Here is a 25,944-nt window from a genome sequence, read left to right as displayed (position 1 = left end):
ACTGACCTTTAAAAAGCTTTCTGAAATGGTGCACCACAAACCTGAAGTGATCTGCAGCACTCAAACTAAAACCTAACAAGCTGATTGAAATGATGAAAGAATGTAATGATTTGTATTGATATTTTCTATATGTCTTCTAACTCAGCCTCAACCTGACTGTGTGGTGAAATAAAGGTCAAATAGAATAGATATTGAAGAGAAAATGTATGAAAAATAAAATATATGGTCTTTTCTAAGCCTGTGGGAGAAAATCTTGGCTTTATCATAAAGCTATAATAATAATAGTACTTTTGATCCTTGCAGATTTTGTGTCATTACTTCCCTGCCATTCATATGCATATTGTAACACACTACAGTCGCCCTTGTGCCCTCAGTTTAATTGTTTTTCTCCTGTTCCCAAACAAATCTATTTAGCAGCACTCATGCTTACGTGAGAGCCACAGAAAACAAAAAGGCCCAAAAATAAATGGTTTCCACCCCGGAGGAGGGAGCGGGGGGCTCCCATTCAGAATATGACAACCATGTTTTAAATTATGTCACATCCCAGCGCTCCCCTCCCTCTGCTGGAATGTCTCCTTTTAGCATCGAGGAATTTTATTGCCCTACCTTCCCTCTGTTGTGGTGACACTGGGGGACAAAAACCAGCGCTGACCCCATGGGGGCAACTGCTCGGCTCACCACCTAGATGCACATTGTGACTCTGGCATAACTTCGCCGTTAGACGTCACAAGTCATTGTGTCGGGGCGTTTTTGTGTCTCAGGACAAAGCGTGAAAGAGAGAAAAGAAAACAATCCAGATGCCTTCTCTCAAATGGCCCAGCTTGCCCCCTTTTATAATGCAAGTGGGGGTCAGCTTTGTTCGAACGCGGTGATAGTTGTCGTTTTAGAGAAACCAACTTTCAAAGCACATACCTACGCCTTGTAATTAGGTTAGCTATTCCCCCCTGTCTGGACTCACTGATGGCTCTGTCCTCTCATGGGGATTACTCTCACTCGGTAAAATTATACAAATTACACTCACGTGTTAGAGCTATGTATTCATTTTCTTTGACTGAGTACCAGTTGCCCAAACCCCAAGGCACGCAGAAGCTGCAATTAAAGACTTTTGAAACAATGGGTTCTCACCACGATTATAATTTTTGTTTTTCTTGTCTGCTTCTTGTAAATATCTGGCAAAATCTCCTACGACAGAAACAATGCTGAAGAACACAAGAACTCAACGAGGACTCATTGTCTCTTAAGACATTTCCAGATGTCCAGATGTATTTCATTAGATTAGAAAAGATAAAGTTGTATTTGCGGGGAACAGTTGCAAAAATCTGCCTTTGGCTCCCTGCCCCTGGAACATGTAGCAAATGTTCTACTTTGATTAAACATAAAGAGTAAAATGTGTTAGGAAGACTTTACCCCATAACCTTCAATTTTTTTTCTAATTTTTCTTTCTTTCTTTTTCTATTTTATATCTTTCTTTACTCATTATTTTTCTTTATTTTATTAGAAATTGATTTATTCTTTACTTTATCTTATTTTATTTTTGTGCGTTCGGTCTCATGCCAATTTTTTAATTTCTTAAATTGCTTATTTGAAACTTAATGTCTTAATTGTGTCTTTTGTGGCCTCACTTAAAATGTTGAATATAAACAGTGGTGGAAGAAGTATTCAGATCCTTTACTTAGGTAAAAGTAGCAATACCACATTTTAAAAACACTCCATTACAAGTAAAAGTCATTGTACATTGAAAATCCTACTCAAAAGTGCTAAATTCAAAATTCAAAGCATTTCTATTGCCTCCACACAGCTCTCAACATGGCGATAGGTGAGCTGGTGGCAAGCAGCTAACAGTACAAACAGCGGCAACAGTGCTGACAGAGCTAACCGTGTTTATCTGGGGGGCGGGGGGGGACCGGAGGGTGGGCACTACGCTTCCACGATGACGGCGTTATCGGCTGTAACAGCCGTATGAGAGCAGTGCAGAGCGGCAGCCATGAGCTAGCCAGTGGGTCACGCTCACATGCACTAACTTGCACTAAAAGGCACGTGGAATAGAAGTGACAAATGAAGAAGTTCATGAGTAGGAAGGGGGTTTTATAGGGACAAACAGGAAATACAGGGGGGTCCTGCTGTTGTGTTGAGTCCATATAAAATGTAATGACACAGAAATCTGGTGAGACTTTATTTTATTATATTTGTATTCATCGTTTTCATTGTTTCAGTGAAACAATACAGGAGTGATTTAATTTGTCCCGCTGTGTATATTTTACTTGAGTGTGAATGGGTAGTTGTTACCACACCTGTGTAAGCAGAAAACATCTGTTCTCTCAAGCGATATACTTCTCCCCAAAAAACTCTACAGTACATGAAAAAAAAGACAATAAAATCTTTCCTTGTAACCTCTTGAGTAAAATCTTGTATCACACTATCTGCATAGAAATCCAATTTTGCCGCTCAGGTCTGTTTTCAATTTGCCTCATGTGATTCACTGCCAATTGTAACAGCAACTTATTTGTCTGGATCTGGTGGTTGCGAGGAAGACCAGATGTTGGACTCTGAGACCAGATGAAGGAAGTCAGAGGGTCTGTGTCTCTGTGGCGGGTCAAGGATGAACAGGATGTTGATAAACTAACAAACCTTGACTCCTTAAAAAAAAAAAAAAATCACTCGCTCTTTTCCCAGCTGACCTCATTTCTTCACTGTTCTTTCTCTCTTACTTCCTAGTCTAGACCTCATGGCCCCTCATTTCCCCCCCCTCGTCCACCCTCTACCCAACCTTGTCACCTAGTTCCTCTCACCTTTCCCTGCCTGTTGCTCTCCCGTGGCGGCGACGCCATGAGGCGTGCACATGTGCCAGTTAATTAGGTTTCCTTATCTTGAGATAACTTCTGTTGTGATTTGACGCTATACAAAAATAAATTGATTTGATTTGATTTTGATTTTATCTGCCGGCAGCTCACCTACAGTCCAGCTGAGCCGGGCTCTAGGAGCCCACCACTCCGACTCAATCACAGACACAAACAACGACGACGGCGAGGCTTGTTATTTTTCCCTCTAACTTATCAGGTCATTTAATGAATCCTGCAGCAGAATGAGGAGGCAGCCTCTTGTCATAACAGTGCAGACGGAGAGACAGAGGGAGAGGAAAATGAGCAGAATGTCTTGACACAGCCCTCTAACAGCCCTTTCGTTGTGCCCAATAAAACCAGTGATATATGATCATGTGTCTTCCATATGTGATGCCGCAGACTCGCACAGCGTCTCGGGGCTTCATCAGTCTGACAGGTCCATTCTCTCGCTACAAACCACAGGGGGGGGGACTCCAAACTTGGACATGAATTTGTTGCATTTTCTAGTTTTGGTTTGTCTGCAGTGAACAGGTGGATGTGGGGCTTGTCAATACAACATGTCTAGACGTCGGAATTCAAACTTGGCCAGAAATTGTTAATAAAGTGGCTATTTATACTGTAAACGTCTATAATGTAAAACATGTCATTGAAATTAAGTTGAAATGTTTGCAGAGCTGTATTTGAGTCTTTATAGGCAAACTGAAAGTCTTTTAGCTGCCTGAATGCTAATCGTTAAAATGACACAGGATTTGAACTGTTTACTTTTAAAGCTGTGATAATCTTACATTGCAGAGGCATTTTGTGTTGATATTTCTTCTGGTACTGTGATTTTACATGTCATGTTTTACTTGAATAGTAAGTCTAAAGTCAAGTCACATCTTCAGGGGAATCAAGTTCGAAGTCAGTCATGTCCAAGTCGGTCACTAGTCTTCATTTTTGGGACTTAAATTCATGTATATGCTCATGAAGATCTTTGGTCATCAGGGTAGGTTGAAAAGCTCAACCGGACACCCCTCGAAATGATCGTCTGGCACTGATTGCAACCAAGATTTCTTTTTTTTTTATTAGGTGCACAGCGTGAAATGAAATGAATCTGCACGATTGCTGTTGTTGTACTGTGTATGTGCCATAGACTGTATATTAGAAGTGGATGTAGTCACCGTGATGTCATCCATTGGTTTGTGGACTACCGTTTTGAAGCCTTGAGTTCGGCATTTTGGAAGTCACCATCTCGGTTTGTATGCAACCAGAAGTGACACGAGAGGGTGGATCTGAGTACAACAAAATGTTACAGTTAACTTTCATGAACTGAAAACACACTGTGAAAGGGTAAAAGTTAAAAAACTCGACACTCAGACCACCCAAACGCCGTGGTAACGATCTGTAAATCACAAGTTAGCCGCGCCCGAAAGAATCCCCTGCTTTATGGTGTCTTTGACTCTAAATGGGACCATAATTTACTAACTATACAATCAGACGTCTCTTTGTCAACCAGAGGAGTCGCTCCCGTATAAAAGCTGCTGCAACATACGAGTTATTGACAGTGAAAAGTTCAGCTTCAGTGCAGAGGTCAAGGAGTGTATATATAAAAGATGAACTTTCCCTTCAGAAAGGTCAATACTGCTTTCACCCTCTGGTGGGGGCACAGGGTCAGCTGGTTCGATGAAGCTACAGGTGATATATATATTATAGAAGCAGTGGTGGAACACAACATACATTTACTCAAGTACTGTACTTAAACTATACTTTTGGGGTACTTTCCATTTTTTGCTACTTTATACCTATATGCTATCAAAATAATATATTTTTTACTCCACTTTATTAATATATATAACATTTTAATAATGCTGTAGTCACTACGAGACAATATTGTACCACCAGATCGGATATTTTGGCTGGAAAACAAATGAAATACGTTCAAAACTAAACTAAACTTCTCACATGGCTTCATTTAGATAATTGTTCGAGGCCCAAAGAGGTCCGATTATCCAATTTTTACCAACAAAGCAAAGATTAGGGGGAAAATAATAGAGATTATAGTGTTGTGTATGTTTTTAGCTTCATATTTGCATTTAATGTCTGTCTTTGTTTTTCTTTTGCTTGCTATTTTGTCTATTGTTGTGAAGCACTTTGTGACGTCTGCTCTTGAAAGATGCTATATAAATAAACTTATTTGTGTAGCAGAACTTTGTTTTGTCTTCTTTCCTCTCCCATTAATCATCTCACGACCCCTCAAAGTTATCTTGTGACCCTCTAGAAGGGGCCCAACCCTTAGTTTGGGATCCTATGGACTACTTAACAATTTAACTGCATTTAAACTAGCTCCATCTCAGCTACAAAAGTCAAATGCTAATTAAACATTGATGCATTAGTAACATATCTATGGGGGCAACTTTTCTGCAGTGCTTATAGGATTTATACTTGTAGTGGAGTGTTTTTGTTATTCTATTGGTACTTTAAAGTACCTGAATACATCCTCTCAGTAAGAACCTGCTGCTGGGAAATCAAACTGGATCACTGCTCACCTTCCTGCTGGCATCTGCATTCCAGTTTGCAGGTTGGAGGTGTATTAACAGCACATGTTCATGTGAAGCCATCAATATTTATGTCATTGCTATTCAAAAAATTTGGGTTTGAAACATTGATTTGCCTGCTTGGAGAAGCTAATGTATTCCATCCAAAGCTTTACACATCTCTCCGCTAGTCGGAGTGCAGGTGTCTCTGAGTTTATTAATATTCAAATGCTGCCACTGAGCCATTCTTATGGAGTCATCGCATTTCTACCTGAGAGAGCCCTGACATGGAAAAAGAGAGAGAGAGAGAGGTATTGATGTGCATTCAGTAATGAGGCAGACTACAGTACAGATCATATTATTGCAAATGATTGCATCTCCGCCCCCCCTAACTGGATTTTACATACAGCTCTCACCCTCTGGAGCTTCTCAGTCAGCTGAGCGAGCAACTCTGCTGCTCTCGCACACGCTTCATGTGAAATGTATTCAGTTAGAATATTTTCAGACTCAGTCAGATACGTGAGAAATGTACCTGAAGACAGTAAAACAATTACAGAATGAAACAAAAGAAACTTCTGCCAAACAAAAACAGACATTTTTTTTCCAAAAATCAAGAGTAAATTTGTTATTATATCAGTATATAACTCTTTGATTTTAATAGAGATTCATGTATATTTCGTAGAGTATATGTATTGCCTTATTATTGCCAGTATTCGCTCTTCTTTCATCAGTTTGGTTTGTGGAAGTTGAGTGCCTCTCCTTGTTCTCCTGTCCCACCATGTGTTCAGATGAGGAAGGGTAGGCATTGTAATTATTATTGGTAGTACTAATATCAGTATTAACATGTACTAGGGTTGTTACCTCACCCAGGGGTCACAAGATTATTAAGGAAATAAGAAATTAAAATATCTAAAATATTTTTATTTAGACATTATTTTAATTTTTGCATTTCACTGGTGAAATATTGAATAGATTCACCTCTTTGGGCCTCTGAAAATCCATTAAATTAAACAATCTGAGAAATAAAAATCAATCTTTGGTTGAACTGCTCACGACTAACCTCTAAAATAAGGCAATAATCTGCAATGAGGGGTCACAGTAAACTGTTTTTAAGGGGTCACAAGGTGCCAGAGGTTCAAACTAAAGGCTATTAGAGTAAGATTCGTATTGGTAGGAGTGCTTGTTTTATTTTTGGAATTAATTAATGACTTTATTTTGGTTTCTGTATTAAAAATGTGTTGCAATCCCTCTTCTCTCTTACTCCTCTCTTCAATAATGTCAGGACGTTCTCCCAGGAGAAGTTTTTTTTTCATTATGTTATCATGTGAAAGCTTTCACATCGAATGTTTCACTTAAAAAGTCATTTGATAAACACAGGATGTTTGAAGGATTAACTTTATGGTAAAAGACAGTTAAACTACATCTTGTCTGATCATAGATATTCTTTTATTTCTTCCTTGATAATTTGTAATTTTTCTTTTATCACAGTATTTATTACATTATCCTGTGTGTAGTGTATTATAAAGTATGTTGTACAGTGTATACTGTAGATCTATATAGTGTTTATAGTGTGGTAAACCATTTCCCCTTCTTCCATTCAGAATCTTTATGCTTGCATTGTAAAACTTGTACAACCTGTTTTGGCGATACTGTATGCTAATAAAGCTGAATTGTTGTTTTTGCATTCTTATTCAGCATTTATAAGCAGCATAAGAACAATTAATAAATGGTTTATTAAAACATTATAACAAACAAACACAAGGTTTTCATCCAGGAGACCGCTGTTCATGTTCTGTGCGTTAAGTTTCACTTTCACGTTACAATCAGCTGTTTGTTTGTGTCCTGTGTTGACAACATTCAGTTAAAGTAAATGGTTTTGATTGCAGGAAAAAGTGAAGCCAAGGGGCATGACAAAGCGGCAGTATGTAACGAGTTTGGATGAGAACGTGTTGGCCGCTCTACACTGCTCTCATACGGTGGTTACAGCTGATAACGCTGTCCCGACCGGGGACATGCGCCACTGAGCAACTCTCATAGGAATGAACTGGAGCCCGCCTCCAACGCTATATCCAGTTCTCTTTATACATCTATGGGCTATTGTCATTGTTTTGTCTCTTTGCTTCTATACTCTTTGCTGTTAGCACCATTAGCTGCTAGCCGCCGGCTCAGCCGTCGCCATGTTGAGAGCCGTGTGGAGGCAATAGAAAAGCTTGCATTTAGCATCTTTAATCTATAATATTGCATCCTCATTTATCTGTTTATTATATTTTGTATTATTTATCTGATCATCCAGAGTAACTAAAGTTATAAAATAAAGTGTACTTCATCATAGTACTTGATTAAATAAGTACTTTGTTACTATCCACCACTGCTATTAAATGATATATTGGGGTTAAAATAAAGTTAGAATATAGCATAGCATTAAAGTTGTGTATTTAATTTGTTTTTTCTAAATCCTTTTTAATTCAATTGATCGTTAACTAGCCTACTCCTCCTTTTGCGTATGGTTCTTTTTCAGTTTGTATGTGGCTGGGATAGGGAGGGAATTTGGAGCCATGTTTGTGTGAGTTTGTGTTTTGTATGTTTTGTATATTTGGTTAAAGGGACTGTTTGTAACTTTTTACACGTATAAATCTACCGGGTCGGGATCCGATGCGCGCTCGCGTGTGGCTACGCTGTTCAGACTGCTCCGCTGCCTGCTTGCCTTCACTCAAACAACGCGTTTGAGTGCGGGCGCAGTCGGGAGACAATAACGTTAACTCTTCCTGCTTCAGCCCCGGCACCGACCCGCTTTTCCTGCTTCAGCCCCGGAGGCTGAAGCAGGAAAAGCCAACACTAGGATCAGCATTGATTCATGGAGGGACCTTCGTCTGGTCAGCTAACATTACTGCCAAGCAGGTGAAATATAGAGTGATATTGTGGTTTTAGCTGACGTGTGTCACCTCACTGTTTTGAGCGATGCTCGTTCATGTCTATGTAGAGCGAGCACATGCGCGAGCCCCACGCTGACTTTCGTTGACTTAACGGCCACAGGTGTCGCTGTTAACAAGCATTTCTGAAAGTTACAAATTGTCCCTTTAACTAAAAAAATTTAAAATAAAATATTCTAAAAAAAAAAGTTCTGTCTCATGCTGCTCTGTCCTGGGATGAGGTTAGAGGAGAGGGTGTTCTTCCTCCTCCTCTTCCCCCTCCTCCTCCTCCTCCATGTGTGTCAGGCTGGAGGACAGGGTATAGCATGACGTCACGCAGGGCTGGTCTTGCCGTTTATTAGCCAGAGGAGAGCCAAGTGCCAGGTTGCAAGAGAGCTTCACACTGCAGCTCTGTCCGGCCGGCGGCAGAGGGGATGTCCTACTAACTAACTTCCACCAACCAAAAAAAAAAAAAAAACTTTCTAGAAACTCTCAGTCCAACAGAAAATATAACACAGACTGACTGACTGACAAAGTGTCGCAACTCGCCTCACTCCTGCTTTTAATGAAACTTTTTACATGTGGTTTATTTTTAACTAAGACAGAAGCTGCACATCCAACTCTGATCTGATCACTTCTGAATGAGCCGCCTGCGTACAGACTTTTTTTTGTCCTTTATTTTTTAATTTGACGTTTGGGATAAAGTGGTTTCTTTATCAGTGTTAAAGACTCGTGATGGCTGTCCCATCACTAGCGTTACTACTTGTAGGAGTTGTCTTGACTTCAGCTGACAAGGTAAGTGTCCGCACCGCTTCACAGTCGCTTCATTTCACTCTCAAATGTTTGTTAAAAGCGTCTCCAAACTTTTCTGGCCGCGCACACTGCTTCCTCTGTGAAATGCATGTTGACACTGTGCACACGCGTGAGTTTAGCCTGTTACATAAGACATGTAAAATAGAGGCATTTTTGTTTCATTTTTTTTGTACAAGCAGCTTACAGTGTAAACTGCTGCTGCTGCTGCTGGACATCTCACACTGTCACATTATGATGATTTCCTTCTTGGTATTAAACAAGCTTTTTTTCTTTCTCCCTCTCTCTCACAGGCTGGTGAAGTAGATAGAGAGGGTAAGTTTCTGTTTATTCTCTCTTCATCTTGTTAATGTAAGTTGTGAGAAAGTAGGAGATCAAAGTGGGAGGGGAGTTTGTGAGTGAGGAGCTCTGTAATACCCTCCTCCTCCTCCTTATACCTCACTATTCCCCCTACACACACACACTGTCCTCCCCACACACTTATATTACATGAGCAAAAACTGCTTCAAGGGCTTTGTCATACAGGAAAAGAAAATTCCACTTCTAAATCCTGCACATCTGTTATCCATTCTGAGGTTAAGAAACAAGTGAGCTGCAACAGCGTCCACGTAGGATCCTTTTACAGCCGCCGTTATCTTCTGAGCACCTTCCAGGGCCCTCACACAAGCAAGATGACAGCAAGCTGCCAGTCAAGAGCTCTGCGGTGAAGCGCATTGCTTGTTTGTGTGCCACCGTTGGCTCTTCTTTGGGGTCCTCATTATCAGCCTTGTAAAGCAGTTATTTCACCCATTTAGTGTGGTTTCTCTTAAATTTTCCACCTTCCGTCTTTGCTTCTTTTACAAGTTAAAGGCCTCGTGCAAGAAGCACTTGTACGAGGAGTTGTTCCCCAAGTGGTTTATGAGAACATTCAACACTTCCTAAGTGTTTTCTCCATGAAACAAAGTTCACGCCATGAATGAATTATGTATATGGTTAAAGGGTGACGTCGGTATTTTTCAATTTGGACCCTATTTTCCCATGTTTTTGTGTCTAAGTGTCTTAAACCTGCAGTAGGCAGTATATTTTTGGCATCATTGGGCAAAAAATCCATAACAACCTTTCAGCATATTGTAATTCAAGTGCTCTGAGAGAAAACTAAACTTCTGCACCTCCTCATGGCTCTGTTTTCAGACTTTAAAAAATCTAGCCTGTGACAGGAGACTTTGACCAATCATAGGTAATTTCAGAGAGAGAGCGTTCCTATTGGCTGTGCTCCGGCTGGTGGGCGGTGCTTTGTATTTCCTCAACTGATCTCAACATGGCATCCGGGTCACAAACTTTCTCATCTTTCAGCTTAACAGTACACTACAAGATGTTTCTGAAAACATTAGAGGCGAGAAATAGTTGTTACAGTAACAGAATACTGGTTCATATTTGATCAGCGCTGCCTATTTTGATTGGAGTTTGCAAGTGATTGACAGCTGCTCAGGCTCTAGCTCAGCTCTGATTGGTTGTTTTCCTCCAGTCTGTGAAATCTTGCAGATGCCATTAGGAGCACCGGAGGACACAGAGGCACATGATTTTTTTCAGATTACCTGTCTCATGCACTACTGTCAGGATATAGTGACCGTTTTATAAAAATAACTTTTTTAAATCATATTTGCTCCATTTCTACTCACTGCTGCTTTAAGGCCTCTACACACTGAGGGCGTTTTTTTTCGTGCGATTAATTTCGCATGTCAATATATTTTTTCAAACTGTTGTTTATGCCCCGAGTACTTTCACACAGAATGTGCGAAGGAGAAACATACTTTTAATTTGGAACAAGGTCGATTTTCTGAGCCGTGGCACTGCGAATGAAGGCGTCAACTAATCACGTTGTGTAGAACGGGTTTAATTGCGCCAATAGTTATGAAACAACAACACATAGGCGCCGTAGTCTGAACCAGAACGGCAAACTTGACAAAGGCAGCACAGACCAGATACACTCCTTCTGTTCTTAACTTTCACAATAAAAGCCCTAGACATATAATATGCGCAGGAGAGTGTTTAGCATTTTCATGACGTTTATTTGTCACGCCCCCAGTTTGTAAAGGCCTTAATGGGGACAACAATTTCTGAAATTGGTCCAGCATTGAGGGAGAACGCTGTAACTGGCAGCTGCAAAACACGAGTTGCAAGGGCAAGTGAGCAGCGTCAATGAAACATTACATCCACTACAAGTGGTTGTTTTTGCCACTGACAGGCTCAGATTGTTATTATAAGTGTCTGACAACATTATGGAAAGGACCCTACAGAGAACTATAACCTTATTCTTACCTTTCTCTTTATCCGGTCTGTTTGTTATTGTGTCCAAGTCCCGCTCAAGGACAAGTCTCATGAAATCTGAATATCCGTATACTCTGACTCAAATAAATACAGGCGGCCATCGAATTCAAAGACCTCATCCACATTGTCTAATATAATCTAAATATTCAGCCATGACATTGAAAATCTTTTTAGATAACACTAAGCGACGCTTTCTGTATACCAAAGTTACCAAAAAATACCAAAGTTACCCTTTAAGGAGTTGTCCGACAACTTCCAGGTCTTCATGCAAGTTGCAGTGTACCATCAGCTACTCCCACATCATGTCACCTTGACCGCACACTTTTTTTTTAGCAACTTTATGTCAAAGCATTTCCTCTTTATTTCAGTCACAGTACAGCGCTGCTGCTCTGATGACATGTTGACATCTGTATTCAAATTTTAAATTTCTAATTCTTCTGGGTCTCATAGTACAACTACTGGCTGACACTGCTAAATTTGGCATGATTTGGTCTGCTGGAAGCAGGTCTTGAAGCTCCATGCTGTAAAGTTCTTTTTACTCATTGTTTGTGAACAAAACTTTCCCACAAATGGAGGGAAACAGGAGGCAGCCCTATATGGCAAATCTGGGGGCGTTGATTATGCCAATGATCACATCTCATGAGCACGCACCTCCTCATGAACTGAAATAAGCAGTTTTAAGAGAGTTTGGTGAATCTGACTTGGAACAAGCAAACCTCGCAGAAAAAAAGTAAGAAGTTCTGGCGTGAGTTCAGTTTAAGTTTACTGGTTAAGTTGCAACTTTTTGTCATATTATTGATTGTAATCTAAAGAACTAAGCAGTCTTAAAATGATTGTCAGATTGTCTAACAGTGTCTGAAACCACCTTTCCAGAATTGTAATCGGAATCAGATACTCCAGCAATCCTCCCCATTTTACGTAGCAACAGGCGGTCAGGTGGTCGTTGGCTAAAGTCTTTGTGGTGCGTACAAGTTCACATGGTGTAATCATGTTCATGTTGGCGTGAAACTGGTTGGATTGTTGGTTTTGTCTTCCCCCGTTGGCTGAAGTCTCTGTGGTGTGTTCAAGTTTTCAAGTCCCACTTATTGTCAGTGCTATTTCTTTGAAGTCAGCGTGGTGTCTCAGGTTTTTAAGATGTCCAGATGTCCACACAGTTTGGTGACAAATTAAAGTAAGAGCGTCTTTGGAGAGCTGCCATTTTGCATCGATGTTCAACAATGGTGCAGACGGAAAAATCCATCATAGATGAGAAAGATAGGCCAATTTCTGCTCTTCACAGTAGCAGGAAATAGAACTCAAGAGGCGGTACTTGTAGTAGGGATGCCACTTGTACTTTTACTCTTTATCTGCACACTGGCTCTGCAAAACCAGTTCATAAACTTTGCTTTCTGAGTGTGGAAAGGACCAGAAATAACCCTTTAATCAACCAATACAATCAGTTTAATGAAGCAATTCACTTTCTTTAAGACTTTTAAATCCATATTTGACACAACATAATGACAAAAGGGGGAAAGAAAATAAAGAGAGAAAAATCTAGATCTGCTTTAATGTACATACAGGAATAGACAATCACAATATAGTTGGCTGACAATGCCTGTGATTCTCGGAGAAACCCGAAATTGAAACCAGGAATATTAGGGACTACGTGTGTACACCATTTATCAACGTTTTGTTGCAATTGGTTCAAATAGGCAATATAACTACAATATATTGGTGAAAGATTATAGGGAAATAACATGGTTTATTTAATTTGGGCTGGCCAAAAATAGGTGAAGATTGTATGAAATGTGTAGGACTGACTGGTGAATTGGCAGTGCCTTTTTTTAAAGATTTGTCTAGGAAAAGGTTCAGGAGTCACAAGATAATGTTCTTTATAAATGACCACATGGTGGCGCCGTCTGCACCAAAAACTAATCACATAATTTTACAGAAATCTCTCCAACAAACAAACAAACAAACAAATGAACTTACAGGAATGAGAACCTTGGTTGAGATAAATGTGACTCTATTCTACTTCTGTTATCTTTATCTGATACCAGAGTCTCCTCTGAGGGTTGAAGCTGCAACAATGAACCTCATGAAAGTGAAGATGTGTGGCTCCCAAGCATCTCAAAAGCCATTTTATCTCAAAATGCAACTGCTCCTTTCATTGTGAACACATTTATTTTATTTGAACATATTTGATCCCCAAGGATCGTGACATATAATAATAGTAATAATAATAACAGGTGGAACAAATGAAAATGTTACGATTAAACAAACCAAATTCATGTGCAACCAAATTTAATCTGTACTTTCATTGAATTATTCTTGTCGTAAAAACCATCAACAATGTCTTTAGTGTTTCATATTTGAATATTGGTTTCAGATGTCATTTTATTGACCTCGGTAACAAAGGAAGTCAATGGAGAGAGTGAAAAACCTTCCATAGAAACTGTTCTAGCCTTGCCTTTTCACTCTGACACAATGCATCACTTTGCATAGAGAAAATTAGACTGTACGTTTAAAATCTGAAGTTTTGGAGTTCTGGATTTTTGTAGCATTGAAATGGATGACCTTTTATGATAACAGTAAAGTCGACTGTCAATGCTGTCTAGTCTCAATATGCACTGATTGCGTTTCATCTTTCACTCAAAATTGTGGGCGATTGTGGCCCTTTTGAAAACAGCTACTGCACAGCTTCACAGTTCAAATATGACCTTTTACACCTCCACCTTTTTCAGCATGACAGTTTTATGTATACAGCCACAGAGACTGATTGCACTCTTTGAAAAGTAAGGTTTATTTTTTTTACGAAATAAAAGGATTCCAATCCATGGTTCAATATTTTCAGCTCAGTTCAGTAAATTTTACAAATTCCCTGAAGATCAAATCTCCCACATGGCACGGAAAACCGAAGCTTTTAAGGTCTATTCAAAGTAAATGTTCCTCTGAATGTCAGGCTCTCTTTTCAGGTTTCAGACCTTCAACACTTAAATCAACAGCACTGCAAATGAATTTAGGCTGAAAATTGTCTCTAAATTTGCTCTAATCTCATTTAATTTGCACGAGCTGGCCTGAACCTTTATCGATCAGTATGTTGTAAAAGATTTTAAAGCCCCAGAATACATATTTTTTCAATCAGCTTCTTAGTCTGAGCACTACGGTTCTACATGAACACACTTATCATCTAAAGTTAGATCAGTTTTTTTGTTATTTCTAGGGCTGTAAATCAATTAAAATATTTAATCGTGATTAATCTCATGATTGTCCATAGTTAACCGTCATTAATCACAAATTAATCAAATTTTTTTTTCTGTTCAAAATGTACCTTAAAGGGAGATTTGTCAAGTATTTAATACTCTTATCAACATGGGAGTGGACAAATATGCTTGTTTTATATAAATGTATGTATATATTTATTATTGGAAATGAATTAACTACAAAACAATGACAAATATTGTCCAGAGACCCTCACAGGTACTGCATTTAGCATAAACAATATGCTCAAATCATAACACAGCAAACTCAAGCCCAACAGGCAACAACAGCTGTCAGTGTGTCAGTGTGCTGACTTGACTATGACTTGCCCCAAACTGCATGTGATTATCATAAAGTGGGCATGTCTGTAAAGAGGAGACTTGTGGGTACCCATAGAACCCATTTTCATTCACATATCTTGAGGTCAGAGGTCAAGGGACCCCTTTGAAAATGGGCATGCCACTTTTTCCCCGCCAAAATTTAGCGTAAGTTTGGAGCGTTATTTAACCTCTTTCGCGACAAGCTAGTATGACATGGTTGGTACCAATGGATTCATCCGAAACAACCTTCGAATGATCGATATTGTTAAAACAAATTTGCGTTAATGCGTTATTATTGCGTTAACTTAGACAGCCCTAATAGTTACTAAATGTAAATGGATTCAATGGCTATTGTGTGATTTCATGAAAAGGATTATATGTTAAATAAACTGAACCCTGTTTTGATTTGAATCCCAAGAAATCTGCTTTATTTCTTCTTCTAAAGAGGAGAAATGGGTCCTGAGATTAGAGCTGGGCCTCTTGAGGATTAAGCAGTGAAACCCAACTCTTCAAATACTCACTAATGAACAGAGCTAATTCTTGGCTCCTCTTTGACCCATGGCTCTATAACTTTTTCATCCCTTAAAGATTTGTCACACCAGCTTTACTGCAAAAAATGCAAACTGTGGGGAGAGATGTAATACTCTGTCTAAACTTACACCAACCCTACGCATGTTGCACAAGCTTTTAACATATCAAACAACTAACTCTGTGCCTTCATGTTTGCAGAGAGAGTAAAGTTAGCGTGAGGTAACTGTGAGGTATTTGCCTTGTAAAAAAAAGCCCTTTGATGTTGTTGCATGTTGAAAACCAGACACGTGCCTGCAGTTTGCTTTGGTTGTTGAGATATGACAAAGGTGCTCTGTGTTTCCATAACTTTACCAAGTCAGCGTGATGAAGCTGCGTCCATCCGTCGCAGCTTACCGTGCATCATTTTATCAGTAATATCATCAGATTGGCCGTTTGATATCTGCATGTTTTTTTCCTCAAAAGCTCGTCAGATGCATGTTTTTAACATCCCGTGTCCAGAGCGTGCACACTATGATTTGTAAAGTATGGCATTTCCTCAGACGTGTAATTTGAGTTTCACCATTGACACCTGTTTGAATGTCTTCTAGTCAAAACCTACAAGATAATTACAAGGTTTCCATATTCATGTTACATTTTTTTCCAACCAAAACCAAACCAGAGATTTTAGAACGTGTCTGCCATTGCACACATTTGAAAAAGCAAACCAAGCCTCGGTGGAAATTTCCTTTAAACTCAGAGTGTTTTCAAGGCCCACAGATTTCCTTGTACAATTGAGTTGACCACAAATTAGCCAATGAACAAGAGCCTGAGGCTGAATGAAGCACGATGCCAAGATGATGTTGAAAACCATCCAGTGTAGGATGCTTATTTTTTGTGTGCTATGTATTTTACTTTGGATATGCTGAAGGCAACAACAGCTTATCAAGAACTTCAAGAAGAACGTTTTTTCCTCTCTACTCTCTAACTAAACGCTTCATCCTGTAGCTGCATTGCCAGATCTAAAAGCATCATAGCTTAAACGAGACATTGGCATCCGTCTCAATGACATTCTACCCATCTGTGATGGAGGCCATGTATAGAACGATGATAGCACAAGAAAATCACAGCCTCCTCACTCATCTCAAAGACCACATGCTTTGGCACAACATGAGTCCTTTTCAAGAAATGCCAATCAAATACATGCATGATTATAATGATGGTAGTACTATTGATGATCGTAATAACATGGCCTAAAGACTCAGGAAACACCTGACGTGTGAATTTGTGCTGAAACAATTTGTTGATTAATAAAACAGTTGATCGGAAATGAATCAATAATACCAAATGTTTCAGAGCTCCGGCTTCTCAAATGTGACGATTTGCTGCTTTTCTTTGTTTTACATGACTGTAAATTGAGTATTATTGTGTTTGGGACTGTTGGTCAGACAAAACAAACAATTTAAAGACTTCTGACTATGGAAACTTGTGATAGGTGTTTTTGACAGTTTCTTTTAAACAAAATGTGTTGAACGAAAATGAATTTGCGTTGACGCGTTATTATCGCGTTAACTTTGACAGCCCTAGTTATCAAGCTACGGACGTAAATTAAAATAAGTGAACGTTGACCCTGTAGTGCTGCTGCATGAAGCCCCAGAGTTTAAAGCATTATATCCTCTTCACATCACTTGGACATTTGGACTGAAAAAGAAAAGTAGTGTGTTGTTAGTTCTACTTCCTGCTACCTTGAATAACAGAAGGTGTCCTTGTGTCGTTTTCCAGACCAGCTGAGGAGCCGGCTGAAAGAGTACGGCCTCGTCACTCCCTTCAGCACCGACTCTCATGGACACTACCTGTCACACCTGCTCTCCGCCACCCACAAGCAGCGCGTCAAGAGAGAGGTGCTTTCTTCTGGTGAAGCTGAACAGAAACTTTTCTTCAACATCTCTGCCTTCGGGAAGGAGTTCCACCTCCGCCTGCGCCCAAACAACAGGCTGGTTGCGCCGGGCGCGATGGTGGAATGGCACGATGAGATGCAAGGCTTCGGGAACATCAGTTACCGCGGCGATGCCGGTGCGGGCGCCAACCAGACTGAAGCCACCAGCGGGGCAGAGAGGATACTGCACCGCGAGCTGCTAAAGACAGACTGCACCTTTATCGGTGACATCACAGACGTGCCCGGGGCCTCGGTTGCCATTAACAACTGCGACGGACTGGTAAGTCCTCTTCAGCCATAAAACCTCTTACTCCCCCACCCCCTCAAACCCTCTTTTCATTACAAAAGTGCCATGACCTTATCAACTCTACACTGTGGGATTTTAGATGTCCATAACTCCTGAGTTTAGCCTTTCTTTACGTCAGCACTCGGCATTTTTACAGCACATTGTTCTTGGAGATATTCTTCAATAGCTTTTTGTACAGATGTTTGTCACGGGTGAGTGGCCATCCATTGCACCCACAAACCCAACGGATTCTCTCCCCAACCTCTTCCCAACATAAAACACGAGTGTCCTTTGTGCTCCACAACAGTGTGCAGTCCTATCCTCCCCATCACCCCTCATAAAACACTTGAACAGTAATTGGGAAATGACCTGGGCCAAAATCTCTTATAGTAGGCCAGCGAGACATCTGTGTTTAAGGAAGAGACTCAGTTAGTCCAAAGACTTCAAATGAAGTTCTCTGCTGAAATCCTGCAGACTTTTTAAAAGCAACACAAAGGATGTACTGTAACTCATGACGGGCATTCACAATCTGTTAAAAGATAAAGCTGGTGTTATTTTATCTTATCTCATTATTAATAGCAGTTCTGCTGAGGAGAGGAAACGGAACCAATAATGAATTTATCCTGCTAACAGGTGCCGTCTGGAGCCAGATACAGCTCAAGTATAGTTTATTCCCTGAGATGAAATAGGTGTGCTTCACCTGCAATCTCACAAACTGCAATGTGTTTGTTATCCCAAAACAGATTCAGGAAAAAGTTGGTAATATAAAAGTTCAAAGTCATCATTTTGGTGAATTGAATTTATAACGATTGGAGTGACAATCTCCTCTCCAATGTGATGTAAACACAGAAGTATGTGCTTTATCAACAATCATAAGTACATTCGTAAAGCGTTTCAGACGAAACTACTCTTATCGAGTTTATCACAATAAAAGAATGTGTCACCCAACAACACAACAGAATGGCTCTTTTAGGTATTTTTAGCCACATTATCGGAACAACTATTGGATGGATTGCTATGCTTTTGTACGGACATTAAATGTTTCCAGAGGATGAATCCTATAGACCTACAGTAGATGATACCCTGAGTCTTCATGTGACGCCACTAACAGGCCAAATTCGTCATTTATCCACTGAACTATCTCCACATCTACAAGATGGATTGGCACACAGTTTTGTACAGACATGCACAGTTCCCAGAGGATGAATTTGTCTTTTTCTCTGCTGCCACCAGCATGTTGACATTTTTAGGTTTGAGTGAAATATCACCGCAACTATTAATGCCGGGGGTGTTGACAAATAAACAACATGAAAATGTAAAATACTCATCTGTGAAAATTATATGTCGAGAGCTTTTATTTTGAAAGGTAAGGGCAGAAGGAATGGATCTGGTCTGTGATGCCTTTTGTCAAGGTTGAAAGGAGTAATAAAGTTTGCCGTCTCGGTTTGAACTATGGAGCCTCGTTGTTGTTGTTTCATAAATATAGGCGCAACTCAATTGGTTGATGCCTTTATTCATGGTGTAAAAGCTCAGAAAATTCAACCTCATTATGGAAAAAAATACGTTGCGCCATGTAATATTTGCGTTCTGTGTGAAAGAACTCATAACAAAAACAACAGTTAGAAAAAATATATTGACGCCCCCGGTGGGTGAAGGCCTATAGATCGACACATTCAGGTTCCCTGCATGACGAATTGTAATAAATCCTCAGATTTTTCATTTAACCCTATTAGCTGGTCAAAATTTCCATTTGTCCAATGCGACTTTTGACCAAATACCTGTACCTGTGCTTGTGTATAGTGTTTAGTTTCGAGCTAATGTTAGCATGCTAACACACTAAACTAAGTATGAATGGCATGAGCTACATCAGGCTGTGGCTCCTCACACAATACTTATTATTTTAGTGTCTTCAGGGGAATGTTTGATTATAGTAAAAAAAAAAGAAAGTAACATCAGCCTTATTCTTTTAATGACGAGCCCTCAATGGTATTCATCTGAAGTTATTGTACCTCAGTGTGTTATGCCATTTAATCTGTTTGACTACAGACTGCTGGAGTGTAAGATTGCACTGATGTTGCTTTTGTAAAGGTATATATGTTCAAACCTGGCTGCGACATCAAGCGCATCCTTCACTGCTGCATATCAAAAGGCAGCGCTGGTGTAACGCTTCCTTCAGGACCTCTGAAAAGAGCGACACGTGGATATGATGATAGGGAGAGCCCCGGGGACTTTGACTTACATCATTGTGAAGTATGAATGCAAAGCCTGGTGGTCTGCATTTCCTTAGGTGTGTATGCCCTCAGGATTTGATTGTCAGAGGAAGGGCCGAAGGTGCTCAGCAGGGGCTTTACTTTATTCTCTCCACATTACAACAGTCGTAACACGGCAGCACACGTAGAGGCAGATTCTCACTGGCAGGTTTTGACAGTGTGGTTGACGAATTTTTTTTTTAAGGTGGTGGGAGGAGGTTTCCATGAAAAATGAGCTGACTTCCCTGGAAAATTTAAACAGGTTGATTCACAAGAAGAACGCTGACAGGTGTTGTTTTGCATGAAACTTGAGACAACCATCATATGACGTCGGACAAACAACATGCAGTATTGTTCCCAGATGAAGGCTAAAATCTCACAGTAAGCAGCCCGAAACATAAAAGTAAAGCAAATTTAGATCAGGAAATAACGAGATGACACTTTTCCGCCGCCGCAATCTAAAGCTAAATAAAAAAGCTAGATATGAAACACTTCTTTAAACCCACCACAAATCTAACAAATGTTTTTAGTGCGACAAACAGTCTTGGCAGGAATAAAGAAAGTGGCGCCAGTTCAGATGAGAGATGACTAAAATGATAAATTAGGCTTTTCCTGTCTTTAAAGATCCCCTTAAACAGACTTCCTGGTAAACAGTTCATCTTCAGTGGTGACCTCATGCTGCACGAGAGGACATGATCAAAAAGTCCAACCAATAAAGTCATCGCTAGTTTTTTGTAGGGCTCCAACTATTCTCATTACTATTTATTTATTCTATTATTATTATACATTACTGATTATTTCCTCAATAGATTAATCGTTTGGTCTAAACAAATGTTGCATAATAGAAAACCAGCAAATATCCACATTTGAGAAGATGAAAGCGGTGATTTTCTTTGCCAATTTTGCTTTAAAAAACGACAAATATTTAATTGTTTACCAAAATGTGTTTTCTGTGGATCAAGTAATCAATTAATCATCAAGTCTTTTCAGCTCAAGCTTTATAATAATGCCATATTTCTGCTGGTAATATGAAATCATACAACTTTTCTGTTTATAACTAATAGTGAAATATTGGTTTACATTTCAAGGGTAACTTTTGTATATTTCAACCTGGACCCTATTTTCCCATGTTTTTGTGTCTAAGTGTGTAATGGAGACAACACTTTTTGAAATTGGTCAAGTATTGAAGGAGAACGCTGCAGCCACCAGCTGCTAAACGAGCTGTGATGTAATCATTTGGCGGCAACCTGGTACCATCAGTTTACGTCCATTTTGTTACATCCATGTTTTTCAGCCGTCCCCGTCCACAGCAATGTATTGCTTTCTCTGGTGCTGGTTCTCCTGTCTGGTTCTCCAAACTGAGAGCAAGCCGACTATAATCTACAGTAGGTAATACACTGACTATGGATAAGTACCTCATACAACCCCACTTCAAAACACCCAAACTATCCCTTTGAGTCTTTTGAACCGAGTCAAGCCTCAAGTCTGTGAGAAATTACTTGAAAGTCAAAAAGCAAATTTCCGGGTATGAAAGTCCCAATAGCAAAATGGCCAAAATCACACCAGAAACAGGCTGAAAACAGGACATTTAACATCCAGTTGCAAGTATTGAATCAAAGCATTTGTATGTGCAACTGTGCAAAAAGTCTCAGGATGAGCCTCTGTCTGTTTGGACCATAATCCGGCTGTCTAACGCTGTCAGTCACAGTAACTCTCCGAGTTTCCCTCTATTTTCTCTGAACTCCCCTTAATGGTTTCAGGATTGTACATCATTTAACTCAGTAGAGTTTTATTGAAGTGGGAAAAAGCACTTTAATTATGAAGAGCCTTGTAACCGTCAATTAGCTTGATCACTCATGGGACAATGTGTTCACATAGTTTTTCTTAAAGATGTATTTTCTTGTATTCACTGAGATTGTTCTTCTGTGTTGAAGCAGAATACTGACTCCTGTTTGTCTCTCTTTGTTGTGCTGCATATGATGTTTTATTATGCAGCGATATTTGAGTGTCAAAGCCGCTGACATTGAGCTGACAGAACGTACAAAACTCCAGTCAAACAACTTCATTCTTTCTGAAGTGAACTACTGCAGCGTCTCTGTGTGAACTTTAATATAGTCTCCTAAACTCAGTTAATGCCACTCTGACCTTTAAGTCAGTCCTCTGCAGGATTTGGCCATTTCCTCTGATTGCAGCAGGAGGAAGCAATTCATCACTTGGGCAGATTCAGTCTCTCCAATACATTTATAGTTGAACCTCGCAGGAGATTGAGGGCTGAGATGGGGCCACACAGGATGTGAGAGTTTTGCTTTGTAAATACTGTCCTGGCAGGATGTCACTTTGAAGACGCCAACAGCCATCAAAGGTCTGTCGCTCTGCCCAGTGGAAGGCTGATTTGAGAAGACTGCTGCAGCTTGCAAACACTGTATGATACCGCATTACTGTGTACCATAAGATCCGTAGTTAGCTTTTACATTATTATTAATTGAAAAGATGCTCAAAATTGGGAAAAAAAAGTTCAGAAATACAAAAATCTGGATAAAATCTGAATTTAAATCTTGCAGCTTTTTGCAGCTCAGATACGTATTGATTTTATACTTTTGTTTAAGGGACTCTGGCACACTAAATTCACTTTCTATTACAGGAAGCATTTTCTAATGTCAACATCACAAGAGGGTTTATTTTACTGTAAACTGCAGTGATCAGTGCTCAGTTACGACAGGAGACAACACATTTTGGATATAATGGGATAAATAAGGCACAGAAATAAAATCTGGGTGAAAGTCAGCGTTTTAAAATGAGTTTTTTTTTGTGCGTAAATCAGTGAAAAACAAAATGACTATACTATAGTATACTAATATACTAATACAATCCATTGTAAAACAATCAATAATTTAAAAAAAATCTGATTATACAAGTATTGTTATTTATCAATCAAATTTATCAATGGATAGGTTGATTTTAAAACAAAAAAGATCAAAATCTGACAAAAAGCTATTTATAATCCACAAATCCATATAAATCTGATTTTAATAAATACCATTGGCAGCTCAAACACTCTGTAGTGTAGCCATTTCTTCATATTATGCTTCATAAAAGGGACTCTTTCTTCCCTTTCTATTACTGGAAGTATTTTCTGAGCTGTCAGTGTCGCAAGAAGACTTTATTTATTGTATAATGTGACAATCAGTCCCCTTTAATGGCAGGAAAAATCCCATTTTCAATATGCTAGGACATAAAATCTGGGTAATAATCTGCTTTAAATGATCTGCCTTTTAAAGAGAAACCCAGGTTGAATCTGATTTTCAAACTACTGTTGCCACCTCTGACAGTCTTTATTGTGACCATTTCATGTTTTTTGGGCACATTGTCAAAAGCTAATTTGTGCCCTTTCTCTCAATTTTCCTCTTCACTCTATTTCTGGAGGCAAACATGGGATGTCAACATCACAAGAGGACCTCATTTACTGTAATGTGTCATGCTCTGAGTTCTGTTACAGCAGGAAACTAAGCTAGTTGTTGTGGGACATAGAATTGGGGGGAAGATGAATGCATCTACCTTTTTAAAAAATGTCCTCATATTGTTTGCAACCTAAATGCAAAGCATGCAGGACTGCAAAACTGGAGATCAAACACTCCCCAAAGCAGGGGTTGCTGATGAAAAAGCCTGTCGTTGAGGGCCAGTGGTCTTTGATCTCAAGTGGTAGCCTCTTAGCCCTCGCTAGGTGTGTGTTTTACTGTTTCTTAATTATAGCCAGGCTGCTGTCTGGAAGTCTTTACTGCAGCAGGCAGGCAGCCTGACTGCTAAATGCTTATGAGGCAGATACTTCCTCCCGTTCAGCAGCAGCAGCAGCAGTAGTAGTAATAGTAGTAGTAGTAGCAGTGTGGGGGTGAGGCGAGGGACGGTGATCTTTGCTGCTCTGTGTGGGAGACAGCCATCATGTTTCATGCATGGCAGAGAGAGAGTGGTTTCTTGGGAAAAGCTGCTGAAACATATCAGCGCTGAACTCTGCCTCTTTTAGTCTCACGTGCTGAGCAGAAGCAAATCTGTCAGGGTCACAGCAGAGGCTACTTTTGAATACGGTGCGAAGCGGAGTGTGTCAGCCCGTTTATGTCTCATGTTCACTCCAGTGATTCATGAATTCTGCTACAAAACCTGAATCGTTTTTCATCTCATTACCAGAGTTTAGGATTAAGGAGACTTTATAGCTTTTAGAAAGTTGAAATGGTCTCACTGATATATATTTTATTTCACTAGCTGGAGTCTCGGTCCTATTAATTATCCTTTAACACCTAACAAGTCTTTTGGGTGGTTTGCCTACGTTAAAAGCAAATGGATTCTTTCATCATTAGACCCTCGCTATGAATTTATAAAAGATCCCAAAGAATCCCACACGCTGTCGATCAGCCGACTCATTACTTCTATTCATGACATTTTGTTCCTCGGGCCCTCATCGGGATGAAATTCAACTTGTGTTTATAATTCAACGCATTCGTCTATAAAACCCTCTGGAGTGCAGGGACTTTGTAGTGGATGAGTTGATAAGCTGATGGACTGGCAGACTGCTTTAAAGGCACAGCTGGGAGATGGTTGACTTTTCATGCATTGCGCCTGCATAATTTTTACAGCAAGGAAGTTTTATTTAAAGGACCAGTGTAACATTTTGGGGGATCTAGTGGCAGAAATGGAATATAATATTAATAAGTATATTTTCTTTAGTGTATAATCACCTGATAATAAGAATCTTTGTGTTTTTGTTACCTTAGAATGAGCCGTTTATATCTACATAGGGAGCGGGTCCTCTTCACGGAGTCCAACATGTTGCACCGCCGTGATTTGTATAGCGTCAAATCGTAACAGAAGTTATCTCAAGATGCTTTTCATATAGAGCAGTTCTATACCGTACTCTATAATTTAGACACCAAACAAGAGTTCCCCCCGTGAGCATGCATTTTTATGCAACAATGGCAAGGAAAAACTCCCCTTTAGCGGGTAGAAACCTCGGGCAGTGGGCGGCCATCTGCCTTGACTGGTTGGGTAATTGATGTATCCCCGAACACTGTGTAACACAATGTCCTGTAAAATGTCTCGCTCAGTATGTATCTTCTTTAAAAGAAAAAAAAAATCTAAGGGTAAGGATCGATGTTAATGTTTTATCTGATTTTTTTTTTTTACTTTGAAGTTATCAGCCTCAAAAATCCAGTATCGGTCGGTTTCAAGTTCACATTCCTGTAACTTTTCTGGCAGTGTTCTGAAAGCTTTGCTAAAATATTCATTACAAACTAACTTTATGAATGTTGCCAGATGCACATGGATACATGTTGTTCCTAATGACTTCCTTTGAATTATCTCTGCTTGGAAAGGAGGGATGCTGGAGCTTGAGGTCTTGGCTGAAATGAAAGTCTTGATCTCAGTGATTTTTGCAGCAGCAGCAGCAGCAGCAGCAGACCGTCTTGTTTGTGAAACTTCTCTTCTTGAGAAACACTGCAGCCTTGTGTGACTCCGAAGCTCTCAGCGACGCTCGTTGATATGTTAGGGGTTAATGTGTGGACCTTTTATGAAGATCGATTAGACTCATAAAGATCCCAAAACTGAAAACCCTGTGCCCTTCTTCTGTATCTGGTGCATGTAAAGATCAAAGAGCAGACATACAGGCTGGTGAAATCTTTAAAACACCGACTTTCTTGTCAACTTTTTCCCTGTTTTTTTAGAAATATGGGCTCCATGAAGGCATTTGCTTCCGTTTACAGGATATAATGACAGTGTTTGATCCTCGAAACACACCTGGTCTGTTATGGAGGTTTTTATTGTGAAAGGACGGTAGTTTTATGAGTACATTACTTCCATCGTTAACAGTCAGAGAGAGCGACTCCACTGAGGGTGGTTGGTTTTGTTTCTTTTTCACGTGGATGAAACGTACACGAACACGTCTCTTTAAGGATTTAGGAAAACAACGAAGGAATGCTACTGACCTCGAGATGTCAGGAGTGGGTGTATCATTCCCATCCTCCTCCTCCTCCTCCTCCTCCC

The 25,944-nt window shown here is 39.8% G+C and overlaps 1 protein-coding gene across 3 annotated transcripts in view; it reads left to right on the top strand.

Annotated features, from left to right (window-relative positions):
• The first annotated feature begins 8,621 nt into the window (after positions 1 to 8,621).
• adamts3 (ADAM metallopeptidase with thrombospondin type 1 motif, 3) overlaps positions 8,622 to 25,944 on the top strand; it is a 168,572-nt gene continuing 151,249 nt past the window's right edge. For 2 of the 3 annotated variants that reach the window (XM_074638807.1, XM_074638805.1), the window contains exons 1-3: positions 8,622 to 9,057; positions 9,366 to 9,387; positions 17,229 to 17,662. In XM_074638807.1, the coding sequence (XP_074494908.1) occupies positions 8,998 to 9,057; positions 9,366 to 9,387; positions 17,229 to 17,662 (516 nt within the window). In that variant the 5' untranslated portion in view covers positions 8,622 to 8,997. Of the gene's footprint in view, positions 9,058 to 9,365; positions 9,388 to 17,206; positions 17,663 to 25,944 lie in introns of all 3 variants that reach the window. The other variant, XM_074638806.1, reaches the window with a different exon arrangement.

Source organism: Sebastes fasciatus, chromosome 6 (assembly GCF_043250625.1).
Source record: "Sebastes fasciatus isolate fSebFas1 chromosome 6, fSebFas1.pri, whole genome shotgun sequence".
NCBI lineage: Eukaryota > Metazoa > Chordata > Actinopteri > Perciformes > Sebastidae > Sebastes > Sebastes fasciatus.
Note: the sequence above shows the minus strand (reverse complement) of the source record. Positions and strands in the feature narration are given on the sequence as shown.